Raw genomic sequence first — 23,597 nt, 5'->3', positions numbered from 1 at the left:
GGGTTTGTTTAAAGAAATAGACCAGCAGGGTTTTATGTGATTGGGAAATGCAAAAACATTTTATTTTGGTTTTTCTAATTCACAGTTGAAGTGGATTCCCCATCTGACTTGCAGTTCTTTGAGGTGTCTGACAAGAAAATCACTCTGACCTGGTTGAGTCCAGCAACCGGAAGCGTGTCGGGTTACCGGGTTACTGTGTCGCCTGTTGATGATTCAGGCTCTCCACAGAGTGAGATGACTTTGCCTGTGCACCAGAACACCTACATTGAAGTGACACACCTAAATCCAGGCACACTTTACCGCTTCACTGTCTACACCATTTACAACGGAAAGGAGAGCGTACCACTAATTGGGGAACATGCCACCAGTGAGTTTGATGAATCATACTCAGAAAAACTTTTGAAAGACATCTAAATCCGTGCTTCTAAAGCCAACAATGTTTACAGACGTCTCCTATTTTTCTCTTTTAAGATCCCGATGCCCCCACAGACATTCACTTCAACGACATTACAGAGAATAGAGCAGTAGTGCTGTGGTATGCACCGCGCGCCAAAATTACTGGATATCGTCTCTTCTTGACTGTCGAAGGTTCAAATCCCATACCGTTCCACCTTCCTGCCCACCTGACACAGTACACCCTCCCTAACCTGCGACCGGACACAGAGTACAAAGTCACGCTGCATTCAGAGCAAGACAATACACTGAGTGTTGGAGAGACTGCCATTTTCACTACTGGTAAGTACTGGAGATTTTGTATTTGTTTCATTAATGATAGGATTCTTGACATGTAAACTATTGTTGTTTCATAATATCTGAATAAAGGTTTAGCAAACTTTCCTTCTGATTGTTTCTAGACTCAGCAATGGGTAATGCCCCTCAGTTTAACACAGATGTCACAGATACCTCCATAGTAATCTCCTGGTCTCCAGTTCCCCGCATCGGATACAAGGTATTTGCCATGTTATTAGAAAATGCTCAGTTTACTTCTTATCAAAATCAACTAAACGGGTGCAAGATTTAGCGGAATGACTGGAAATAGAAAAGCAGATGTACATTATTTTTCAACATTTAGCTGAAATATGTCCACCTTTCCTTAATTAAAAAAATATTAGGGCGTCCCGAATATCTATTTTTGGATACATCCTACTTATATATGATGGACAGCACTTAATGTTTAATTAAAAGTTTTAGAAGTCTGTTGTTCCATTTATTTAGAAACAACCACAGGTTTTGGGGTTAACTATATATATAAAGGCTTTAGATTACATTTGGAAAGTGTAGTCCAGTTATCACTATCACTGCAATCATCTCTACATCACAACGCTTAGAATTATTGGAGCTCAGAAATGTATCTGATTGGTCAGAACGTGTTACGACAGAAATGAGAATATTTATTTGACTTCAGTTTGCTTGGGAAAACGCTGATCTCTGACCTTTACCTCTCGCATCCCCAACCTTTGGTTCTTTAACCTCTGTGTTCCTGACTCCTGTTGCATTTTTTCTTTCAGCTGTCAGTCCGACCAAGTCTGGGAGGGGAAGCTCCCAGAGACGTCATCTCTGAATCAGGAAGTATTTATATTTCTGGTCTGACTCCTGGAGTGGAGTACACCTACAGTGTCCAGCCAGTTTTCAATGGTCAAGAGCAAGGCACCCCAATCACTCGACATGTTGTCACGCGTATGTATACGTAAATTTTTACTCTTCCAATTTTGTTTTGTGTTCCTCTACCACATTTTATTTTACTTAAACATATTTTTCCCTTTAAATCTAGCTCTGTCTCCTCCTACTAATCTGAACTTGGAGTCCAACCCAGCCAACAGTGACATTACCGTCCAGTGGAATGGACCAAACACACCAGGTACACACTGAAAACCATGAAATTAAACCAACAATTGGTCAGATGAGAAACATGCTTTAAGATCTGTTTCCAAATATGAACTTAACTTTCTTCCCATTTAGACATCACAGGCTTCAGAGTGAAATGCACTCCCACCAGCGGGCAACAAGGAAACAGCCTGGAGGAATTTGTGGAGGCTGGGCAGAATTCCTGCACCCTGGAAAACCTGAGTCCTGGGGTGGAGTATAATGTCAGTGTTGTCACGGTGAAGGATGACATGGAAAGCACTCCTGTCTCAACTGTCATTACCCCAGGTCCGTTTCTAAAAATTCCTTATGTCCTAAAAAGCTTTCTCAGAATTTAGTACCTTTTCTTTTAAGTTGTATTTTTCTTTTCATTTGCAAGATTTATTAAAATACCACTTCATTTTCATTTAACACACGATAACAGCTGCTTACTACATGTTCAATGAAGTTATTTCATTGAGTAGCCTTAAGGATAAATGATGTATTCTATTTATCCTCTGAAGTTAGAATTTCTAGGAAGTGAAATGTCTATAAAGTTAAAAATTTGGCTTGGAGACTTTGAGGTTAATTACAATCCCCAAACTCTAGATCCAACATGGCTGCCATGCACAGAACTCTGAGAATTGCATTGCTAATGTCTTGCCTTTCTTACTGGAGTTAGCCACGAACAAAATAAATGACCACTTCTGCTGGCTTTCGGATGTATAACTGAAATATATTTGGATTGAGAGGAATTTTTTTCTCCAAGATTTGAATTCCGACTTCCGAGGCAATTGCATTGCATCATTAGTACATATGAGGAGAAGCTGACTTGCATTAGCTCTTCCATCCATTTGATTTGTTTGCTGGATCAAAATGCTGGAAGCAGAGAATATCTGATACTCACATTAACCTCCGCTTCTTGCGCTCTCTTCTTTCCCTTTTCTCAAATCTCTCCCATTTTGTCTATGTTTGCCTGTTGTATTGTCCTGTTGTTTGTGGCTCTCTCTTTTCCCTCTCCGAAATCCTCTTCCCACCCACCCAGAAGTCCCAAAACTGACTGACCTCACCTTCGAAGGAGTGACTGACACAACCATCAGTCTCCGTTGGTCGCCGCTCGACACCACTGTCGTTAGGGGGTACAAGATCACAGTCGTTGCCGCTGGTGAGAGCATTCCCATTTTTGAAGACATGGTCACGCCTACCACTGGCCAGTACACGGTGTATGGACTGGAACCTGGAATCGACTACGACATTAGCGTTACCACAGTAACGGAGCACGGCGAGAGTGAACCCACCACGTTCACTCAACAAACCTGTAAGATTTCCTGCTTATGTATTGATTTCTCAGATTTTTCTGCCTATTTGACAGATTTTCTCTCTAAATCCAGTGTTTGTTACATTAACTATAATTTTTACCACCTTTAGTCTAAATTATGCAAGGCCCATTTTGTAATATTAAATACTTGAGCTGTCATTCAAAAGCTTAGTGAACATATAATCTCCAGGTTCAGAAAATAATTGTCTGCACTATATTTAAGCATGAACAATATTTTTTAAAAAGTAATAGATATTCAGATTGAAATATGTTCTAGGCAGCTTTAATTTTCCGGAACTTCAAACGAAAAACCTTTTAAGTTTCTGGGGAAATTGCTTTATATGCTTTATATGCTGCGTTGTTAGTTTAATAAGCTTTTGTGTCTCTATGTACGCGTGAACCATCTGGCTTCAATTAAAACGTTTTTATTACCTCTTGGTCTTTAAATTTAAACAGGCTGTTAAATGTCAGACTCACACATAAACCCTGTTGTTCATATGACAAAATATGATAATGTCATAGTTTCACTCTTGCGCTTGCATTTTCTTTTTGTTATTGTAATTTTTTGTTGTCACTTTTTAAAAACACAACTTTCTGACTAGTGGTAACAACAGATTCTGTGTTCACTTTGTTTTTTTTTTTTTTGCTATACTCTGAATTAAGTTGATCTTTCTCTCTAATAGCTGTACCAGCCCCCATTAATTTGAATTTTGGTGAAATCAGACCAGACAGTCTTGAGGTCACATGGGTTTCTCCTCAAGTTCCAAACACCTCCGACATTAACAGTTTCATCATTAGGTATGAGAATAAATAAGACGTTGAGCATTTTTGAACAGTATTTTACCATATCTCAGGCCTTTTCATTTGTTTTTGTACCCTCACCACTGTACTGTTCTTTATTTAGATACCACCCCATTGATAATGAAGATGAAATTACAGAAACCAGTGTTGGAGGCGATACAAATAGAGTGGTGCTAAGAAGTAAGTTGCCTTGAGCATAGATGATGCAAGAACATGCAAATACAGAAGTGGACGCATTTTCTAATTTTGATCTTTTTGCTATTCTTAGATTTGCTGCCTAACACAGAGTATCTGGTGAGAGTGGTGTGTGTTTACGAGCAGAGAGAGAGCTCACCTGCTGTTGGTATCAAGAAAACAGGTGACTTGAGATTCTAAAAAAAATAAACTCCCAGTGTCCTTTGTGTCCTGTCTTATGCATAAGCATAATGAACATGTTTTTTCTTATTATCTCCATCTGTCCTTTTTTGTATTCAGCTCTGGATTCGCCAGTTGGCCTGCGTTTCTCTGAAATCATGACAACCTCCTTCACCATCCACTGGCAACCTCCCCAAAGCAAAATCACTGGATACCGAGTTCGCTATCAGATGGTTAGTGGTGGAAGAGCCAAGGATGAGAGGTTACCACCTTCAAGAAACCACTTTACGATGACTGGTCTCACTCCGGATACTGACTACTTGGTCAGCATCTATGCTGTGAGCGGACTACAAGAGAGCCTCCCACTCAGTGGGACACAGAAAACAAGTATGGATCCAGGATGTATTTTATTATATTTTAAGTGGTCACATTGCCACAAAGATGTTAATAGTAGTATTTTACTGTTTGTCCAGTTTCTGATGCTCCAACTGACCTGGAAGTGCTTGACTCCTCCCCAACAAGTATCACTGTTCGTTGGGCCGCACCACCAGTCACAGTGCGCTACTACAGGATTACTCACGGAGAGTCAGGTGACCATTAATTGATTAAAAAAAGATTGCATATTTTAACTAATTTAGTAGCAGAGATGCTGATTGGGGTCTCACACTTGGAATAAAGTTACAAAAACTAAGAGTTCAGACCCAACTTGGAATAGGGCTCTAAAGAGTTGTCTTTTCTCATGAACTGATGAAAGCATGCCAGTATTTAGGCAGCAAATATGTAACCTACTTATTTTGCCGTAAAAATTGAGTTTGATTTATTACTGAGAGAAGTCTTTTAAAATAAACGCAGTTACTGGTGTTACACATTTCTACTTTTTTTAAAGTAACTCTATCAGTTTTCATTATAATTCACAGCAGTTCGAAATGTTTAAACAAATGAGAGAACATACCTAAAAGTGATTTAATCAGGAAAAATGAACGTCTCTAATTAGTCTTTCTTTTTTATATGCTTGACAAAAAGGTCTGAAGATAAAATTGCATATTTTAAAAAAATTGTCTGACACTTTCACTGCTTTCCTCAGGTGGTCACACTAAGGAGTTTACTGTGCCTGGCACCAAGTCAACTGCTACAATCAGCAATTTAAGGCCTGGTACTGATTACACTGTCACAGTCTATGCTGTGACAGGTAGAGGAGACAGCCCTGCTTCTAGCATTCCCATCTACGTTACACACAGGACTGGTATGCACACACACCAGACACACTAACATGAGTGGCAATTAAGCTTTTTGTGGTTGAGGCCCTGTCTTTCTTTCTTTAATTCTTTCTTTTTCTTTATTAGGCGTGGACTCTCCCTCTGAAATGGAGGTGACAAATGTGAATGACAACAGCATCACAGTGAGATGGAGTCCGGCTCAGGGTCCAATCAAAGGTTACAGGGTGACTGGGGCCCCTAGAAATGGACAAGGGATGTCATTCACTGAAGTGGTGGCTCCAGGTATAGTGTTTGAACTCACTTTTTCAGTACCTACCAAATGTATTTGCAACAAGACTCTGTGTTTGCCTATTGCTTAACATCATAACAAATACACAAACCTGACAAAATATGGAAAACTTCCAGAAATACCTTTGCATGGTATGTGCTATTTTAGCATGAGTTGAGACTTAATTGCTACATTTTGGCTTTCTTCTTCAGATCAAACCGAGTTCACTTTCTCAGGCCTGATGCCGACTGCAGAATACATTTTTAGTGTGAATGCCCTCGGTCAAAATGGCGAGAGCTCTCCTTTGGTGGTGAATGCTGTGACAAGTAAGTATTTTGCTCCAGAGAGAAGTGATAACTGTTACTTACCATGCACAAACAGGAATAAAACCCCAAATCTGACCTTTTTAGATGTGGACCGTCCCAAGGACCTTACCTTCACAGACGTTGATTCCACTTCCTTGCGGATCACCTGGGATAGTCCAGAGGGATTTGTCACATCTTACCGTGTCTTGTACTCAAGTTCGGAGGAAGGCGAGAGAGAGTTGTATCCATCTCCAAGAGGAGATGCTGAGTCAGCCATTATCAGAGGACTACAGCCGGGAACCGAATATACAGTGAAGGTCATTGCCATGCATGATGGTACAACCAGTACTCCTCTGATCGGTACACAAGCTACAGGTAGGACATTTTTACAACTACTTTATTCGGCATTGCAGTTCTTGTTTTATCTTTTTCTTTTAAAACTTATGGCTCATGAAACAGAGATCATTATTTCTTTCTTACTCTTTTTCTTTTTAATTCCTTCTAGCCATCTCTCCTCCCACCAACCTCCAGTTCTCTGATGTTGGTCCAACATCTTTTACCATGCGCTGGACTGCACCCGGTCAGGGAAATCTGATTACTGGTCTTCCGGGCCTCACTGGATATCATGTTGTAGTAAACCCGAAGAAGAAGAGTGGACCCACCAAAGAGATCAACCTGGCTCCAGATACCACTCAGGCCCATATCCCTGGACTCATGGTGAGTGTGACTGAAATCCACTATAAGTCACTTGAAATGTATTTAGGGTCTGCCATGAATACAATGCTTAACTATAGTGAGCTAGCTGATAAAAATGTTCAATCACTTTGTTTGTACAGCACCAATGCACAACAAATATCATCTCAAACTACTTTACAAAATAAATGTTTCTAATGTGAAGTGTTTCATCTTTTTCTGCTTGCATACAAAATAATTAACGAGATGGCGATCTGCACAGTTAGTTGTTATTGTGACAAAACAGGTTCATAAACAAAACTGTCTCAGTCTCTACTGTAATTTATTTTGTTCATTTATCTCTTATTAGATTGCAACAACCTATGAAGTCTATGTGTATGCTTTGAAGAACTCTCTCACCAGCAGACCAGTTCAAGGAGAGGTCACCACTCTGGAAAGTTAGTCTCTAATTTTGACATTTTGAAAAACTGACAGTTTTTGGTGTAACATCATACAAAGTAATGCTTTATTCTTTTACTCGCTCTCGTGAAGATATCAGCCCGCCTCGACGTGTGCGTATATCCGAAGTTAAAGATTCCTCCATCACCCTCACTTGGAGGACAAAGGGCGACACCATCTCTGGATTCTTGATCGAAGCCATGCCCACCACCACTTCTCCAAGCAACATTCCCATTCAGAGGACAATCGGGCCTGAATCACGCACATACGTTCTCACAGGTAGACAAGTTTCTCTAATCACAAGAATGAAAAAAGCTTCTAGTTTTGGTTTTAGACTCACATTGATAACTTGTTTATTTCCACTTATAGGATTGGAGCCTGGCACCACCTACAAGGTCAATCTCTATACACTGAAGGGCAATGGACGTAGCATACCTTTTACACTTACTGCTACCACAGGTAATCAGTCACCTGTGATGTATTACACAAAGGAAATATTCAGAATTACATTTTTTTTATTATGACTCCACAGTGAAATTTTATTGTTGCTGTAAATAAATCTGTCATTATTAAATAAATTAAGGAGGAAATACCTCTCTCCAACTGTCAGTTTTGTTCATTTGTTTTGGTAGAGTTGTTGAGAAACTTGGAAATTTGAAGGGAGGGAGGGAAGCATGGTAGAAATCTCCAGTTTGTTTCTATGTTTACAAAAGAGGTTGTCAGGTTTGTTGTCTAGCGTTAGCTGCCCTGAAAACATTATTTATTTATGTACAGCTTTAAAAATAACTCCACGTGACTTTACCTGGTAAATAAAGACAAAAACATACAGCTTAACGTTTGAAAATGGTGGTTTGCAGGTCATTGTTTACAGGAACATTTAGGATTACGCCAAAAGCCTTTCAATTATTCTGCTTTTATTCTTACCACTCTGTCAGCAGTCTCTTTTCAACAGTGTACCATGAAAGCTAAGTTAAGATAGGTGTTGATGTTTGAATTATGCAGTTGAGGATGTCTGCAATGCAAACAGTTTGTCCTCCATAATGTTTATAGGACTGAACTAACCAGCATTTCAGTCCTTTCATCTTCAGTCTTACTGATCTGTCTGTCGTCTATTTTGGATTATGATTCTTAGTGTGTGAATTCTGTATTTGTGAAACTTTATAAAAATAAAACATCAGCTGTTTTATTACATCTTCAGTTAGCTTTTTTTTAAACTTTCTACTAATCCTGACTTTTCAATCTAAATTATTTTTGTTTGTGACCTTAAAAGATTGTGGGTTTATAGCATAGAGAGTGTAGAAATCTTAGGTTGTTGCAGTTGCAGGAAGATGACATTGATAAGTAGCAAAACGTGATTAGATGTCAGCTGTTTATCAAGAAATGCTGTTCAAATTAATGAGAAAACAAGTTTTTCTGAGTAATATGTTGTTTGTTTGATTTATAGCTCAACCAACAGTCATTCCTCCCACCAACATTCGCTTTACCTCACTGAATCCTACCAGCATCTCCTTCATGTGGGAGCCATCACACAGTCCGAGGATCACCGGCTATTATGTCACTTATGAGGAGGCTGGGGGTTTGCCTCGCGAGCTGACTCCTAGACCTCACGCAGGCATGAGCTTTGCCACCATCGATGGTGAGTGGGCTAATGAAAAAGGCTAAATACAAATTCTATAAATATTTCACTAAATTTGGCAAATGTTGAAAAAAACTTTTAATTATGTGCTTTGATTTGTTCTTAGGTCTTAAACCAGGAACGGAGTATGTCATTAAGATTGTGGCACTGCAGAACTCTTTGAGAAGCACACCGCTTGTGGGCAAGGCCAGAACCCGTAAGTGCAACATAGCTCAATATTTATATTTTTTTGTTTTTATAGTTTTTTTAGATTTTGCAAGATGGTAGCTTTTCTGTTGTGCATGTAACATAATTGTTATTAGTAAATATAGATTGAAAATAATAAATAAAACATTATAATAGACATAACTTAATGGTGTCTTGTCTTATATTTATAGTTTAACCTAGTGTATTTTTTATCTAGTCGGTGTTGCCCTCTAGTGGTTTAGAATAACTGTTGATCTTTTTGGTGATTTCTGCCGTGTAATCACACAAACAAGTGGTGTTTAAACAAAAAAAATTTAATATTTTTTCCATCTAACATTTTATATTTAAAATGTATTTAAGCAGCTAGTCGGTTTTTGAAATTGCATCTTCAAAAGGCAGTGAAATTCCAGATTGTCATGACCAAAATGACAACACAACAAGCAGATGACTTTAGCAAAAAAAAGAAAAGAGAAAGCCGTATTAGAATCATATGGATAGCTCAGATTTTTTTTTATGAAAAAGACAGATTAACTATATCTTACATGTTTGTATATCTTAAATGCTTAGTTGCGCTATTTTAACTGGAGCAGTTTAGGCCAGAATTAGTTTTTAATGTTGTTCAGATAAAGTTGGTTAAAGTATTTCCTTCTTACGTTTCTGTGTCTCTTTGTAAAATCAGAGCCAGCTGCAGACTATTCCACTGTTCATCAGATGTTGGTGCCTGAACTGCCACAACTTCCCCATCGGCCCAGCACCGACATCTTGGATGTTCCAGAGACCTTGAACGAAAAGATGTGAGGCATAAAAAAGAACCTTATGAAAATGATTTGATCATATAGCTGGGATTATTCTAAAACACCTTTCAGTACACTTTTTGTTCTCATTTGCATGTATTTCTCTTTTTTTTCAGTTTTGACTCTAACTATGTCCATCTGGCTGGCACAAGTGGTCAGAACCAACCAGGCCAGCAGGGGCAGCACATTTATACAGAGTATCAGAACCTGGGCCCAAATGTTGGACTTCCTAGCCCCTATGGTGGACCCAAGGAAGGCCAGAGACCCACACTCAGAGAGCCCCTGATTTATATTCCTGTAGCCGGTCCTGATGGAAACAGAGTACCCCTGGTCAAGGTGTGTAATATTTGTATTACGTTCCTAATCTGATCCCATAATATATATTTAGTCAACCAAGACTAAGAATCAACCTAAAAGAATTTAGTTTTAAAACACATTTTTAGATGAAACACTTAGACTTGCTGTTTTAGAAAATTCTAATGTTGTGTTACTATTTTAAATTACCAAGATTACATTTTAAATAGCCTTAAGCATTTTCTAACAGCAATTGGTTATCTAATCAGAACTATACTTCAGTTCTAAGGTGCAAAATATTTAAGGTCAAATATGTTAAGCATAAGATTTGCTCATAGTAATGACTATTATTGCCATGTACGATCATATGTATTTTCTTTTAATATTTAGAAATGAAATGTGACTGGAACTGTTTGTCTTCTGTTCATTAATGAGTTAACTTTGCCTTTGTGCCCTATTTTGGAACCTGTAGGTGAGCGACACCCCACTGCCTGGTCTCGCTTTCGGCTTCCCTGACAACGAAACGGAGCTACCCCAAGAAGCAAAGACAATCACAGCCATTTCCTGGCAACCTGTCCCTGAAACCACTGAGTATGAGGTGTCCTGCAGCCCAATTACAGACCTGGAGGAAGGAGGCATTCAGGTATCCATGGACATTTTTCTTTATATTAATATACATGAAATCTAAAGTAGTGATCACAGCTAAGCCTCCTTCTTGTTTGACACTCAGATGCGCCTGCCAGGCACCTCCAACAGCGCCACCCTGATCGGACTGACTTCTGGAGCATCCTATAATGTTGTCGTAGAGGCTGTGAAGGATGGAGACAAACAGACGGTTCTGGAGGAAGTTGTTACTGTTGGCAATGCAGGTAGAGAATTTTTTTTAAATTCCATGTTAACATTTCATCTAAATTTTTAGCAAGACTGTATGAATTCACTTTTTTTTTGTATTCCTCTTGAAGTTCCAGATGACAATCCTATTACCACCATTGGAGACGTGTGCTACGACACATTCACGCACACGTACCACAAGATGGGCTCTGAATGGGAGCGCATGTCCGAGACGGGCTTCAAGCTGTGGTGCCGGTGCCTGGGGCTCGGCAGTGGTCACTTTAGGTGTGATTCATCCAGTGAGTGGCTTACTAACCCATCTCTGCAGTGCTTTGCAAACACTTAATAACTCGTTGCAGCATTTTTACACAAAAGGAATTTATTAATGTAGTATTGCTCGGCCAACTGAGATTAAATGCTGGCAATAAACATGAAATACTATCCTCAGTATAAATTCCTTAGCTGTGAATTAAATGCCATAGAAGCTGACAGAGGAATGCTCTATGTGCTGCAGATATTCATGCGTGGTTTGTGTTTTGAACAGATTTTAGATGTTTGAGTGCGTCTGAAGGCTGCCCATGCCAAACCCTCTGCTCTGTCTAAGCATCAGAACTCCGTTACTTGTATTGTCCATAACAGTTAACAGCTAACATGACAATACCAGGAACTGGGATCATCTGCCGATTTACGGGTCAGAATCACTGGATTATATTTGGTACTTTACTCTGGGAGAAAAAAAGCTTATTCTACAATTAGACAACTTCACTGAGAGTTTTATATTTGTTTAATATAAATAAATGCTGTCTTTAAAGAGCGTCTTCTCACATGTATTGGACTTTTTTATCTGCCTCTTCACTCCAACTCTATCCTCTCCTTCTCTCTTTTCTAAATCTCTCTGCCTTTGTTTGCCACCACTCCCTTTCACAGAGTGGTGCCATGACAACGGCAATAATTACCGCATTGGAGAAAAGTGGGATCGTCGTGCTGAGAACGGTCATATGATGAGCTGCACCTGTCTGGGCAACAGCAAAGGAGAGTTCAAATGCGAACCACGTAAGTACTCAGAATTTTAACTCTGTAAATCTCAAATTATGATATTATCCCGCTTTATTATTATGTACACTGATTTTTGTTGATCTTTATTACTCTGCTTTATTTTCCAGATGGGTCCACTTGCTATGATGATGGAAAAATGTACCAAGTTGGGAACCAGTGGCAGAAGGAATATATGGGTGCCATCTGTACTTGTACCTGCTATGGAGGACAACAGGTGAGATGAGGCTGTAATGCCTTAGTCCTGGTGGTAATGCAAAGGTTTTGAGCCTTGTTATTATGTAACAGATTTATTCCAGCTCAATATTTATATTCCCCGATCAGTTTGATAAAAACATGCAAGTAATGTATGGCTTTTTAGAGTTATACAAAAAAGGACAAAAAAAATTTCAAGCAGGTACTGATTGAAATATAATTTTTTTTTTTTTGTCTGAAAAAAAGAGTTTGGGTCAAAGATCTGCTCTCCAGAAAAGGGAGAATCATTAAAACAACCAATGATTCAGCATTTTTAAAGTGTCTGGCTCTTTCATTTTTTCATCATGGCTGCTTTTTACTGTAACAGTGTCCACACCAAAAAAAGAGTATTCTTATTAGCATCCTCTTAGCAATTACTGTATACATTTTGATTGGAAAATTTAATTTTCAAATCTTTCACAGCACTCTTTAATCTTGCATTTTCATGTGCATAATTTAGCATTGTCTAAAAAACTCTCAAAGGAAACTGTATGAACTTTTCTTTGATTGTTTGTGTCTGCTGGACTTTGTTTGGTCTGGATGCACAAAAAGGCACCAGCTGGTCACTAATCAGGCTGGACAACCTGAAATTTGATTTCAGTTTCCATCATAACATTTATATAGTTGATGGCCTGAAAGCTTTTATTTTTGTGTTGACTATGTTGTTTAACTCCTTGTAAAGGGCTGGCGATGTGAGAACTGCAGAAGGCCTGGAGGACAAACCAATGTGGAGGCTGAGGTCTTGCAGCCTGGTGGCTTAGATGCCTTCCAGCGCTACCGGGAAAATGCTCTACGTAAACTGGTCAGTGGATGTTTTTGCTCTTAGAAGGGATATTGAGTTTATCTATAAAGGAACTCATTTTCTGATGATTGGTGAACTTTTTATATGTATGGTTTGGGCATTTCTTAGATGCTTAGTGCAAAATAAAAATATGTATGCTAGCTAAAAAAGGTTTGCATTGTGTACCTTTTAAAAATGTATTTGTGATTCTGTTCATCCCAGATAGCATTCAAACCCATTTTCTTGTTTTCTTTCAGAACATCCAGTGTCCAATTGAATGTTTAAATCCAGAGCTGCTAGCAGATGCGCAAAGCCCCTTAGAGTAGAAAAGGAGTGGGAAGAAAGGAGGAATAGTGAAGTGAAACCCTTTAAAATGTCATCACTTCAAGAAGGAAGTTTCCTCCTGGTGCATCAAGAAACAACATTTCCATCACATTTGTGCTTTAAGGATTTTCACCGCACCTACATTTTGTGCCTTAAAGAACTCTGTGCCTTATCAAAGATCTGGAGTGATTTGATTCTCTATAATTTCCAGCAGAAGTGGAGAATGTTTAACACTTTTTTTTTACATTTTTTACACAAATCTCTCATAGCACAAATACTCCTGCAACGTCACCTTAAACTCGCATTCACAAAACATACTGCGCTGCACACAGAAACAAGGGGTTTTGGAGTAATTCTACACGTTTTATTTGTCCTGCTAAAACAAAAATATATCTGAAGATAGGCAAAAATATACAAAAACATTTTTTAATTGTTTTAGCAATTTGCATCTCGCCTATTTTTGTGCCACTGAAACAAATTAATTCAATATTCAAAAAAACATTTTACAAAAACTTGCATTTTTCAAATGCCAAAATATTTCCAAATCAGAAATATTTTTATGAAAAGAATTGCAAAGCCATGCAGTATTTTAGTGTTTTTTAAAATTACTTTCAGGTGTTCTGTCTTTCTGTGGTCAGTGTGCTGCTTTCTGTTGGGCAGTTTAGGAATTCATTTGCCTAATCTGCTTTTTAAATGAAAAGAAAAAAAATGAACTAAACAAACTTCCTTTTAAAAAATAAGCACTGTTACTTTTGATGTGGTATTATATTTACCAGCCATTTTTACTGTGTACATTTTTTTTTTTAATTCATCAGATGTGGACATTATCTGTAGCCGACAATAAGTATTTTCTTAAAATAAGGAAATAGATAACCTTTTTTTAAAAAAAATTAAACTCAAAGCTCACTGACCAAAAGTGTTGATAAATTTGCAAACGAAATCTGTTTAAATTCCATGTTTGTATTTTTAAAGTCTTTACTTCTATTTATCCCTTTCTACTTAGGCATTTTGCTCAGTGCTATTTTTGGGGTGTAAACTTTATTTTTATTTACTGTTTTTGGTTTTTCTTTTGTTTTGTTAATTATGTTGTTGCCAGACTCTGAACTACTGTGGACCGAACCTTTTTAATAAATCCAAAAGAAAATAATGTGGTTGTCATTTTCTCTTTAGAAAATTAGTACATGCTGCAGACTACAGATAGATACTGTGTATGTGGTGTGATTATGCTATGTTAATGTAGTCTTAATCAGTTTTTTTTAACTATCGCATTTTTTTACCAATTCGTTGTCTGAAAGATGCATTATTTACGTGTCTTGGAGTATTAAAGTTCATTATATATAAAGAAGCAAGATTTTGCATATATGTTAACATAAACTTATAAACCAAAAATAATTAAGTGATTCTATTTAGTACAAGATCTAATTCCTAATTATCTAAAAAGAAATGGAAGCTGATTTCACTAATTCTACTCAGCAATAAGGGAAAAGTAGAAAGTCTACTGAATAACAAATTGAGCAATTAAAGTAGCTATGCTAGTAGCTAGTTTTTAACTCTTATAGGCTCACATGGACTCTGAGAACTTTAAATCAAGGGTTCTAGTACATAATTAGGAGTTCTAATGTCTTTCGCTCCATTCTTGCCCTGAGCAAGATGGCGTCATATTTTTAGCATAGACGTTTTCAGAATAAAACAAGCATCTTGAAATATATTTCAAAAAAGCTTATTTTGGACTTGAGAAAGATGTTCCTTTCTACCATTTTTGATTGTTATAGTGTCATAAATAATCCTGAGTGTTAATACAAACAACCATTCCATTGTTAGTATTTATCGTATAAGACGACACAACCGTAGGTTTTGTAAATATAGGTCGTAAAATACTAAAAAAAAAACACTTTAGTCACGCAACATAATTTATTTTGTAGTTTATCTACTTACTGCTCACTGTGTCGAATATTCTTGATACTTTTTCTGACACGGAAGTTGTTTTTAGCCGTTTCCTAGGGGAGGACCCCGGAGTTAAACGCTGGGATTTTTAAGAGAATTTGAGGTGTAGGTGGTAGGAGGCAATAGAGGGCAGTAGTGCAACGTAAATGGATGCAAGCTGCCGTTAAAATCTAAAGAAGAAGAAGAAGACTCCGGAGTTTCAAGTTTTGAGAGAAGCATTTCTTGAACACCCAACAATGGCGGATGTTTCTATTGACAGTTTAATCCTGAAGCTGCACGATGTGAACGCAGTAAAGTTCGGAGAGTACAAGCTAAAGAGCGGCTTGCTAACACCGATTTATATCGACCTGAGGGTTCTGGTTTCCCACCCTGCTCTGATGAACCAGGTAAGCACGTGTAGAGTCCCTCGCACGTGTAGAGTCCTTCCCCCTAAACAGAGCATACTTGGGGTTGAAACTATTAAAATATGGCATAAACTCCACAAAACTTCGCCTGGCTTTTGTTTCCAGGGTAAAAACTTGCAGGATAATCAAAATTAATCTTTGTTGGTATTGGTTTGTCTACACGAGTGCGACAAAGTCCTCTTAATAGATTGGTTTTCAGTAAATCATTGGCTTTATCGAAATCTTCCAGACTTTAAGGATTTGTGAAACTGCTCATCAGTGGTGACTTGACCCTGTTTGTATTGATCTGGTTCAGAAACAGAGAGCAATGTTATCTATGCAAATGCATGAAATATAATCAAGAGTTCAGCTAAAACTGTTACTGAAAATTAAAAAAAATCTATAATTTTTGAAAACTTTTCTTCTTTGTAAACTACATTGCAGCAATTTTTAATTGATCTGATAGGCTCAACATGGTAATTTTTTTCCTGTAAGGGCAGTAAACATGGAGAAATGTTAAAAGGTAGGTGGAACTGTTGTTTAAAATATACATTTTGAATTAGTGACGCATTTGAACTGCATGAACAAAATATTGAATTACAGAAGAAGCTGCAGTAACTGTATTAAAGATCCTCTATGGAATGGTATTTGTTTGAAATAAAGCATATAAATAAAGAAAAAGCTGCAGTAATTAGTAGATGCTATACTTTCCTGCTCTGCATAGCATTTCCCAGTCAGACATAACATTATGACCATAACAGTGTCCTTGTTCCCCATTTGCTACCAGTGTACATGTGACACATCAGGCACCGACTCTAATAGACTCCTGAAGGTGTGCTGTGGTTTCTGGCACAACGATGTTGGCAGAACATCTGCTTTTACAGCATTTAAAGAATCTTCTGCTCCAGAAGATGCAATATGATGCAACCACCAGGATATATACACAGTCTCAGACCTAAGTCCAGATCCTTTTGTGGAACTGTAGATTCCCAACATGGAGCAGCTAAAAAAATCTGCAGCAACCATATGATGCAAAATTTGCTTCTGATACCTTATTGGATCTATACCTAGAAAACTGAAAGCAAGTGGGGATCTAACCAGTACTGGTATTGTGTACCGATTAAGTTGTCTGAGTTTATGCATTATATTTAATCTAGTTGCGATTCCTTAATTTTGTCATGGCTGGAAAGAAGTGCAGTTAACTAATCACCCAGGTGACCCACAGTACCAAGGTTCCTAGGCCATGACCACTACCGTTTAGTCTCAAAAAAGATTGTAAACTCGCTATCCTTGTAAACAAAGTGCAGCTCAAAGAGGGGACAAGATTATAATTAGAAGAAAAACAGACTCTAAACATTTATATCTGCAGTTAAAACATTCAAGTTTCCCTGGTTTTTTCAGGGACTTGTGTAAATGACTTGAAGGCATAAGAGGGGATCGGTGTTACACCTATGACTGCACCTTTTCCACATAGCTTTTCTTGTGTTTGTGGAGGAAGGAAACTTATAGCTACATTTCAGCAATTGTTAAAATGATGTGGGACCTTTATTTGCAGATCGGAGAACTGAGGATACAGCTTTAGGGAAGGCCACCAAACACCTTTTGTTTCGCTTTTCTTCACAGGTTTCGAGTGTCATCTACCAACGAGCGCAGGAAGAGAACCTTCAGTTTAACTCGGTGTGTGGGGTTCCATACACGGCCCTGCCTCTGGCCACAATTATCTGCTCAAAACACGAACTGCCCATGCTCATCAGGCGGAAAGAGGCCAAGGACTATGGTGAGCCCATCTCAATTTATCAAGCTCTTAAAACACAGAGTCAGGCTAGTTTCTAATCAGAAATACACTATTTTGGTTAGTTTTCTTATATAGCAAGGCCCAGCTGGCGGTCAGCTTATCCCCTACATCTTTCTTATGTAATCTTCCTGTAGGAACTAAGAAGATGGTGGAGGGGTCATGGTGTGAGGGAGATACGTGTTTAATCATTGAGGACACAGTGACCAGCGGCAGCAGCATCCTGGAGACGGCAGAAGTTCTCCATAAAGAGGGGCTGAAGGTGAACAATCACTGACGTTTAGAACACTGCAACATGAAGCTTTTTCAAATAAATTCTTCTAAACGGAGTGATGTTTATAGGATGTCTCTGTTCTACATGTTCAAGGTGACAGATGCCATTGTGTTGATGGACAGAGAGCAAGGCGGCATGGAGATGTTAGCATCTCTGGGAATTCGCCTCCTGCCCATCATCTCCATGTTTAAGCTGCTTGATGTGCTGCTTGCAGCTGAACGCATCGACGCCCCAACAGCCCAGAGTGTCCGCAAGTTCATCCTGGACAACAACACCTTCAGGTACTGAAAAAGGTTGTTTTTTTTTTGTTTTCTGCTGGGTAGCTGTCAGAACTGAGAAAGTCATACCTTTGGGCCTTAAAAAAACATAAATATAACTAGTTTTCCAGTTCTCAATTTATGCTTAATTAACTCTTGTTTTTTTCATTTTGAGATATGTGCTGGCAACATCAAATCTCTTCTGTGATTTTTTGTTCTGACTAAGAGCAATCTCTTATGCACTGTTTTTGGTAGTTCTATGGTTGCATTGTAGCACTGTTTTTGGTGGGAAGATAGTTCAAAATGGATTAAAAAAGCTGACAGAGGTTGGGAAAAAATATGCCTTTAGCTTTTGCCTTAAAGCTACAAAAAGCTGCTGAACTTGACCTATTTCATCTTTCATCAGTTAAACTCAAAATATCCTCTCTACATAATTTACTACCAGGTTTTTTGCTATAGGAAAGCATAGCAAAAAAAAAAAAATTATACATTCTTGTCTCCACAAGAATTTTTAATAGATGACTTAAAACAATATATTTCTTTTGCAAAAACTTTTGAAAATATTGTAATTTTCTTTCTTCCACTATGCTCTGCTTTGTTTTGGTCTTTTGCATAAAATCCCCGCAACATACAATGAAGCTAGTGGTTGCCTTATTGCAAGATTTAAAAATCTAAATACTTCTGCAAGTCACACTGAGTTAGCTTCATGTTTATTGTATGTCTTTCAGGCATAAGAAGACAAACAGCAGTGATGCTCCAGCTCCCAAGAAGCCATGTGTGGAACCAAAGCGAATTTTGAGCTATGCAGACAGAGCAGAGCTGCCAAGTATGTAGTATCTATCTATTAAATCAAATGGCTTGCTCATTTGGTATGTTAACATCAGTTGGTTTGCAGAAATTCACCCTCTGGCATCTAAATTGCTCAAGATTATGGAGGAGAAGAAGTCCAACCTTTGTGTTTCCGCTGACGTGACGAGCAACAAGGAGCTGCTCCAGCTGGCCGAGTCTCTCGGTCCAAAGATCTGCATGTTGAAGACTCACTGTGACATCCTGAAGGTAGAAGAGAAGCACTTTGTTGCTTAAAGAATGTGGTTGAATCACTTAAACTCATGTTTTTTGTGTACCATCAGGATTTCACAGAAGAATTCTGCCAGAAACTCCAAGCTGTTGCTGAACAACACAACTTTCTCATCTTTGAAGACCGCAAGTTTGCTGACATTGGAAATACAGTCAAGCATCAGTATGAGGGTGAGATCATGTTAGACAGTTCTTCCTTTTCCGAAAGAGCAACCAGATGTATAAAATATCTTCACAGTTGAGCTGAATTAATGTTTGTTCTCTCCAGGCGGTGTGTTCCGGATCTCGTCTTGGTCCCACATCGTCAACGCCCACGCTGTGCCGGGGCCCGGGGTCGTGAAGGGCTTGAGTGCTGTGGGGAAGCCTCTGGGCCGAGGCTGTTTGCTCATTGCACAGATGAGCTCCCAAGGCTCTCTGGCTACTGGTGAATACACACAAGCTGTGGTAAGCACCTTTCTGCTGAGGTCTTCTTCAGGGTGCTTCAGGGTTTACTGCAGCTTTGTTTCTTCTCTCTCCAGGTTAAGATGGCAGAGGAAAACTCGGACTTTGTAATTGGGTTCATTTGTGGCTCTAAGATCACTGAAAAACCAGAATTTCTCCACATGACTCCTGGTGTGCAGATAAAGGCTGGAGGTAAACTTCACTTCGTGTCAGTTTTTGTTTCTTTGTTGTGGGAAACTGCCAGGATCTGAATTTCTTTGTTCAACAGGTACCATGATTTAGGTTTTCTGGTGTGTAGAGATGTTTGATGGATAGCATTGTTTTTCACACTTCTTTTAATAGTTTATACAGTTATATGATCATAAAACCTTAACTGCTGGTAATTTAAAATGTTTTTTAGTCTTTTATTTGTAAATTGCAAAGATTTAATGATAGATTTAATGACACTTTCCCAACACAAGGTGGTGCTGTTGCTTTAGAAATTATTTGTTGACCCTGTCATTCATCTCTCTTTCTTATTCACAACTTTCCTGATCTCCCTGTGTTTCTTTGTCATCCAGGGGATTTGATGGGCCAACAGTACACAACCCCAGAGGACGTGATCTACAACAAAGGCTCAGATGTCATCATTGTGGGACGAGGCATTTTGGAGGCGTCTGATTGGCTCGAGGCTGCCGAGTCGTATAGAAAGTCGGGCTGGGATGCCTACAAGAGGAGATCGGGTCAGAGTGACCAGTAAGATCTCAGGAGTTTCATCATTGTGATGAACTACAACTGTCTGTGTAGGTGGGCAGCAAACATTCAAGGGACATTTCAACCAACAGGTATTGCTAACACATGGGTACATTTCATTTTTTGTATGAAACATGCCTATCTAAAAAAGTGTTTTGTTTTTTTTAATCAGAGTGATTTTATGCAAGTGGTGTGAAATATGTATCACCCTTCAATTTTCAGTTTTGTGAAAGATCCTGAAGGCTTTGCTGCTAAAGCAGGAATGCAAAATTGTAGAGATCACAGATCAGGCTTTTCCTGGCCAATATCGATTTTCAGTATTAATGTGCTGTAACCTCTACAGCACATTGCTTGATAGATGTAGTCATTTTAAATCCATCTAAATTGAAAAAATAATGAGTTTATTGTGTGCATCAAACTAAACATCCATCAATAGAGTGTATTGCTGTGCATTTTGCCAGTTGTGTTTATATTCTGAAAGTGGTGGAAGTTTTTAGGTTTGATGCATTCAATCCCTAGGAACATTTTTTATTTTATTTTTTCGTATTTGATCAGCTGATCAAAATACCTCTTTTTCTCTCACCTTCCTTTGATAGGATTTCTTGTTGCTCCAACAAGATTTACCCTGATTTACTACAAGTATTCACTGGTGACTATGATTATACGTTGATTTGGTATCATGGCAGCTTAAAACGCAGAACCTTTGTCATCTTTGTATTTGTTGTAATTCAAAAACTATAAACTAATACTTTATGTGTTTCAAACTCATAAAGTATTAGATGAAATTGGAACTTGGCCACCTATGTGTTTGACCAAAAATCTTTTGTTTTCATGGTTACTATCAGAAATATCTAAGAACACTCCTAGAAATGTGAACAACTTTTATAGTGTGTGCTCTGCTTAATAATTGTATTTTCAATCTAACAGTGTTTTAGGACAGCTTTACGACATCGAATTGCTATTGATTGAAGAGCCGAAGTGAACAGAACCTGATTTATTGCTGTATTGAGGACCAATGTTTTCCATCCATTCTTCATAATATAACGTAAAATTAGGCAGCTCATGAGTTGCGACCTGATTTGATAGGTATTTGAACTACGACACATTAAATCATTGAAACTGCTTGTAAAATGAGACAGAAATTGAGTTTTGTATTGTAGCTGCTTCTGTACAGGGCCAGTGTTTTCCTACGGGCTTTGCTTGATAAATTGTAATTTTTACAGTACTGGTGTTGGATCTTTGTATTTCAAGATTTTGATACATACAGGAAATGTTTGCAATTTGCTTTAAGTGTTTTCCAAAGCTACGAAACTATTAAAAACAAACTGTATTACAAAATAAATAAATGTTGATTTCCACAAATAACCAGAGTGGCTTTTGACATTCTGTTCTTTTTTTAAAAAATTATTTTGTAACCTAGAGAGACAAATTTCTTTAGATTGGCAAAATCTAGAGAAAATTGAGTTGGAAGACAAATATATGAAAAGTTTAAAAACTTTCTAAACTGTAGATTTTATTTCTACATGCTTTTCAAATGAGTCATTTGCTGCAGATTATAAGTAAATTCAGTTTTTCATGGCATCTTAACATCTTTTCTTTTGCATTTCACATTTGTATATAATAAGCCTTGTGGAAACATTATGCATTTTAGAGTACCGTACTAAATCATGTTCAGATATTGATGTTTAATCTACTTTTTTTACCTCTGCTATCAAAAATGGATTAATTACAATTGACTACTAACATTTTTTTACTCTTTAGCTAATCTAATGTGAACATAAATGCATTTTGTAGAATAAGCAATAAGTAACACACTTTGGCTGAAATTACCTAATTGAGATGCTTCTAGGCATCTGAAAGCTTGTGGCATTTTTATAAGGAAAGTTTGCTCCACTCCTCACTTTAAGGTGTGAGATGTTTGTATTTTTTTTTTCAAATGCAAGCTGTTACAAGTTACCACCCAGCATCTCTAAAGGAGATGCTGCTCTGAGGGGTTGAGGAAATATATATTTTTTCTTTTAGAAGGGAGACGGGAAATTGGAAGATTATTTATGTTAGGAATTACTGAATTTAAAAGGAGTATGATTATATAAGTTAAATTTCATCATACTCCTTTTCAGACTCACAGTCACCACACAAATGATGTATTTACATGTATATTTGGTTACAAGGTATTTTATTTACACTTAGAATTAAAAAAGTCTTTGTATGTTTTGTTGGTAAAATGTCTGTGAAATAAAAAATTATAACAAGTATATATGCATATATGTGTTTATTCTCATGTTATCCTCACATAGTTTTCCCCCAATATCTGTTCCTGTAATTCAAACTGCAAATTACTCTTTAGTAGAAAATCTAATTTTAAAAATACCCTGGGGGTATGTTTACTCTCTAATTCAATGCATTTCTCTTACTATGTACAACCCACTAACCCATACATTAGAGGAGTGACCTGCCAATTTGCAGCAGACATGCAGATCTCTTATTGACTAGCTGTCTGGTGAGTGTGCTGTGTGATCTTCTTTTGTGGAAGAATTATCTGTAGCCAGTTGTGCATTTTGACATCAGTGATACAGCTCCCTGCTCTGGGTACCCTTCAGTCTTGGGGTGTATAAAAGAGAAGGTTGCATCTTGACTGAGTAGACAGGTAAAAACCATCACCTTGTTCAGTGCTTTCCCTCACAGAGTCTGGACCCTTGTCTATTGAGAACGATTGCTTGCTGGAGACGTAGATTCTATTGAAGTTTTAAGGGCTTGGTTCTGATTTTACCCAAATGCTGTTGTTGGCCATGACGGATGTAACGCGGCAGTTTGATGAAACTGTGTGACTGTAAACATTCCCTTGTGGATAAGGCCCACAAGATCTTTGCATGCAATAAAACTTTAATTGATCAATATTTGGAATCGTGGACAACACGGATTGAATGGTTTAATTTACTTCCTCTGCTGCCATTGCCAAACTATAACCATAGACAAACTACAATTCTAAAACACTGCAAAAACTCATTGTCAATTGTTCAGAACTTATTTTTCTATTCAGTGATTGACACATTTGAAATTCAACTGGAGAAATCAAGCTCAATGGGAGACATCCCAGACACAGCACTGAAGGGAGATGAGAATTGAGAACAACTGCTTAGGAAGACAATGGCCATGACTGAGTTTTTTGTTGCTTATTTGCTTGTCCAGTAAGCCAATGGGGACTGAACACCTTTAGGATCATTAAGATGGTTTTATTTTTGGTCTTTCTACTTTCTATGATCAGAAAGTTCAGATCTTGGAACTGTAAGTCTTGCCAAGTCTCTTTCGTACTGGAGAATTCTGAACT

General features: G+C 37.9%; 2 protein-coding genes across 2 annotated transcripts in view; both read left to right on the top strand.

Annotated features, from left to right (window-relative positions):
- fn1a (fibronectin 1a) overlaps positions 1–14,516 on the top strand; it is a 32,497-nt gene extending 17,981 nt beyond the window's left edge. The window contains exons 19-49 of the mRNA XM_028022816.1: positions 86–367; positions 472–735; positions 855–949; positions 1,509–1,677; positions 1,772–1,858; positions 1,960–2,151; positions 2,888–3,160; positions 3,844–3,958; positions 4,065–4,141; positions 4,230–4,319; positions 4,436–4,702; positions 4,789–4,905; positions 5,400–5,558; positions 5,659–5,814; positions 6,013–6,126; positions 6,211–6,480; positions 6,611–6,822; positions 7,148–7,235; positions 7,330–7,515; positions 7,606–7,695; positions 8,681–8,872; positions 8,979–9,068; positions 9,738–9,852; positions 9,969–10,188; positions 10,619–10,789; positions 10,877–11,015; positions 11,109–11,276; positions 11,905–12,030; positions 12,141–12,247; positions 12,947–13,066; positions 13,303–14,516. Of these exons, the coding sequence (XP_027878617.1) occupies positions 86–367; positions 472–735; positions 855–949; positions 1,509–1,677; positions 1,772–1,858; positions 1,960–2,151; positions 2,888–3,160; positions 3,844–3,958; positions 4,065–4,141; positions 4,230–4,319; positions 4,436–4,702; positions 4,789–4,905; positions 5,400–5,558; positions 5,659–5,814; positions 6,013–6,126; positions 6,211–6,480; positions 6,611–6,822; positions 7,148–7,235; positions 7,330–7,515; positions 7,606–7,695; positions 8,681–8,872; positions 8,979–9,068; positions 9,738–9,852; positions 9,969–10,188; positions 10,619–10,789; positions 10,877–11,015; positions 11,109–11,276; positions 11,905–12,030; positions 12,141–12,247; positions 12,947–13,066; positions 13,303–13,371 (4,820 nt within the window). The 3' untranslated portion in view covers positions 13,372–14,516. The remainder of the gene's footprint in view (positions 1–85; positions 368–471; positions 736–854; positions 950–1,508; positions 1,678–1,771; positions 1,859–1,959; positions 2,152–2,887; positions 3,161–3,843; positions 3,959–4,064; positions 4,142–4,229; positions 4,320–4,435; positions 4,703–4,788; positions 4,906–5,399; positions 5,559–5,658; positions 5,815–6,012; positions 6,127–6,210; positions 6,481–6,610; positions 6,823–7,147; positions 7,236–7,329; positions 7,516–7,605; positions 7,696–8,680; positions 8,873–8,978; positions 9,069–9,737; positions 9,853–9,968; positions 10,189–10,618; positions 10,790–10,876; positions 11,016–11,108; positions 11,277–11,904; positions 12,031–12,140; positions 12,248–12,946; positions 13,067–13,302) is intronic.
- Positions 14,517–15,413: 897 nt separating this feature from the next.
- On the top strand, positions 15,414–21,637 carry umps (uridine monophosphate synthetase). Its single transcript, XM_028024181.1, has 10 exons — positions 15,414–15,699; positions 17,320–17,473; positions 17,626–17,750; positions 17,856–18,043; positions 18,748–18,845; positions 18,915–19,075; positions 19,150–19,267; positions 19,365–19,540; positions 19,615–19,729; positions 20,098–21,637. The coding sequence occupies exons 1-10, from the start codon at positions 15,550–15,552 to the stop codon at positions 20,274–20,276; spliced, it is 1,464 nt and encodes a 487-aa protein (XP_027879982.1). The 5' UTR covers positions 15,414–15,549; the 3' UTR covers positions 20,277–21,637.
- Positions 21,638–23,597: the final 1,960 nt, after the last annotated feature.

Source organism: Xiphophorus couchianus, chromosome 7 (assembly GCF_001444195.1).
Source record: "Xiphophorus couchianus chromosome 7, X_couchianus-1.0, whole genome shotgun sequence".
In the NCBI taxonomy this organism is placed as follows: Eukaryota; Metazoa; Chordata; class Actinopteri; order Cyprinodontiformes; family Poeciliidae; genus Xiphophorus; species Xiphophorus couchianus.
This window is presented reverse-complemented; position numbering and strand designations above follow the sequence as displayed.

What these genes read in the sequence shown, in the direction of transcription:
- umps (XM_028024181.1), top strand. Translation starts at nt 15,550, where the DNA reads ATGGCGGATGTTTCTATTGACAGTTTAATCCTGAAGCTGCACGATGTG. An exon ending in CTGGACAACAACACCTTCAG is followed by an intron (nt 18,044 to 18,747) that starts GTACTGAAAAAG and finishes TATGTCTTTCAG; the next exon opens with GCATAAGAAGACAAACAGCA. An exon ending in AGACAGAGCAGAGCTGCCAA is followed by an intron (nt 18,846 to 18,914) that starts GTATGTAGTATC and finishes GTTGGTTTGCAG; the next exon opens with AAATTCACCCTCTGGCATCT.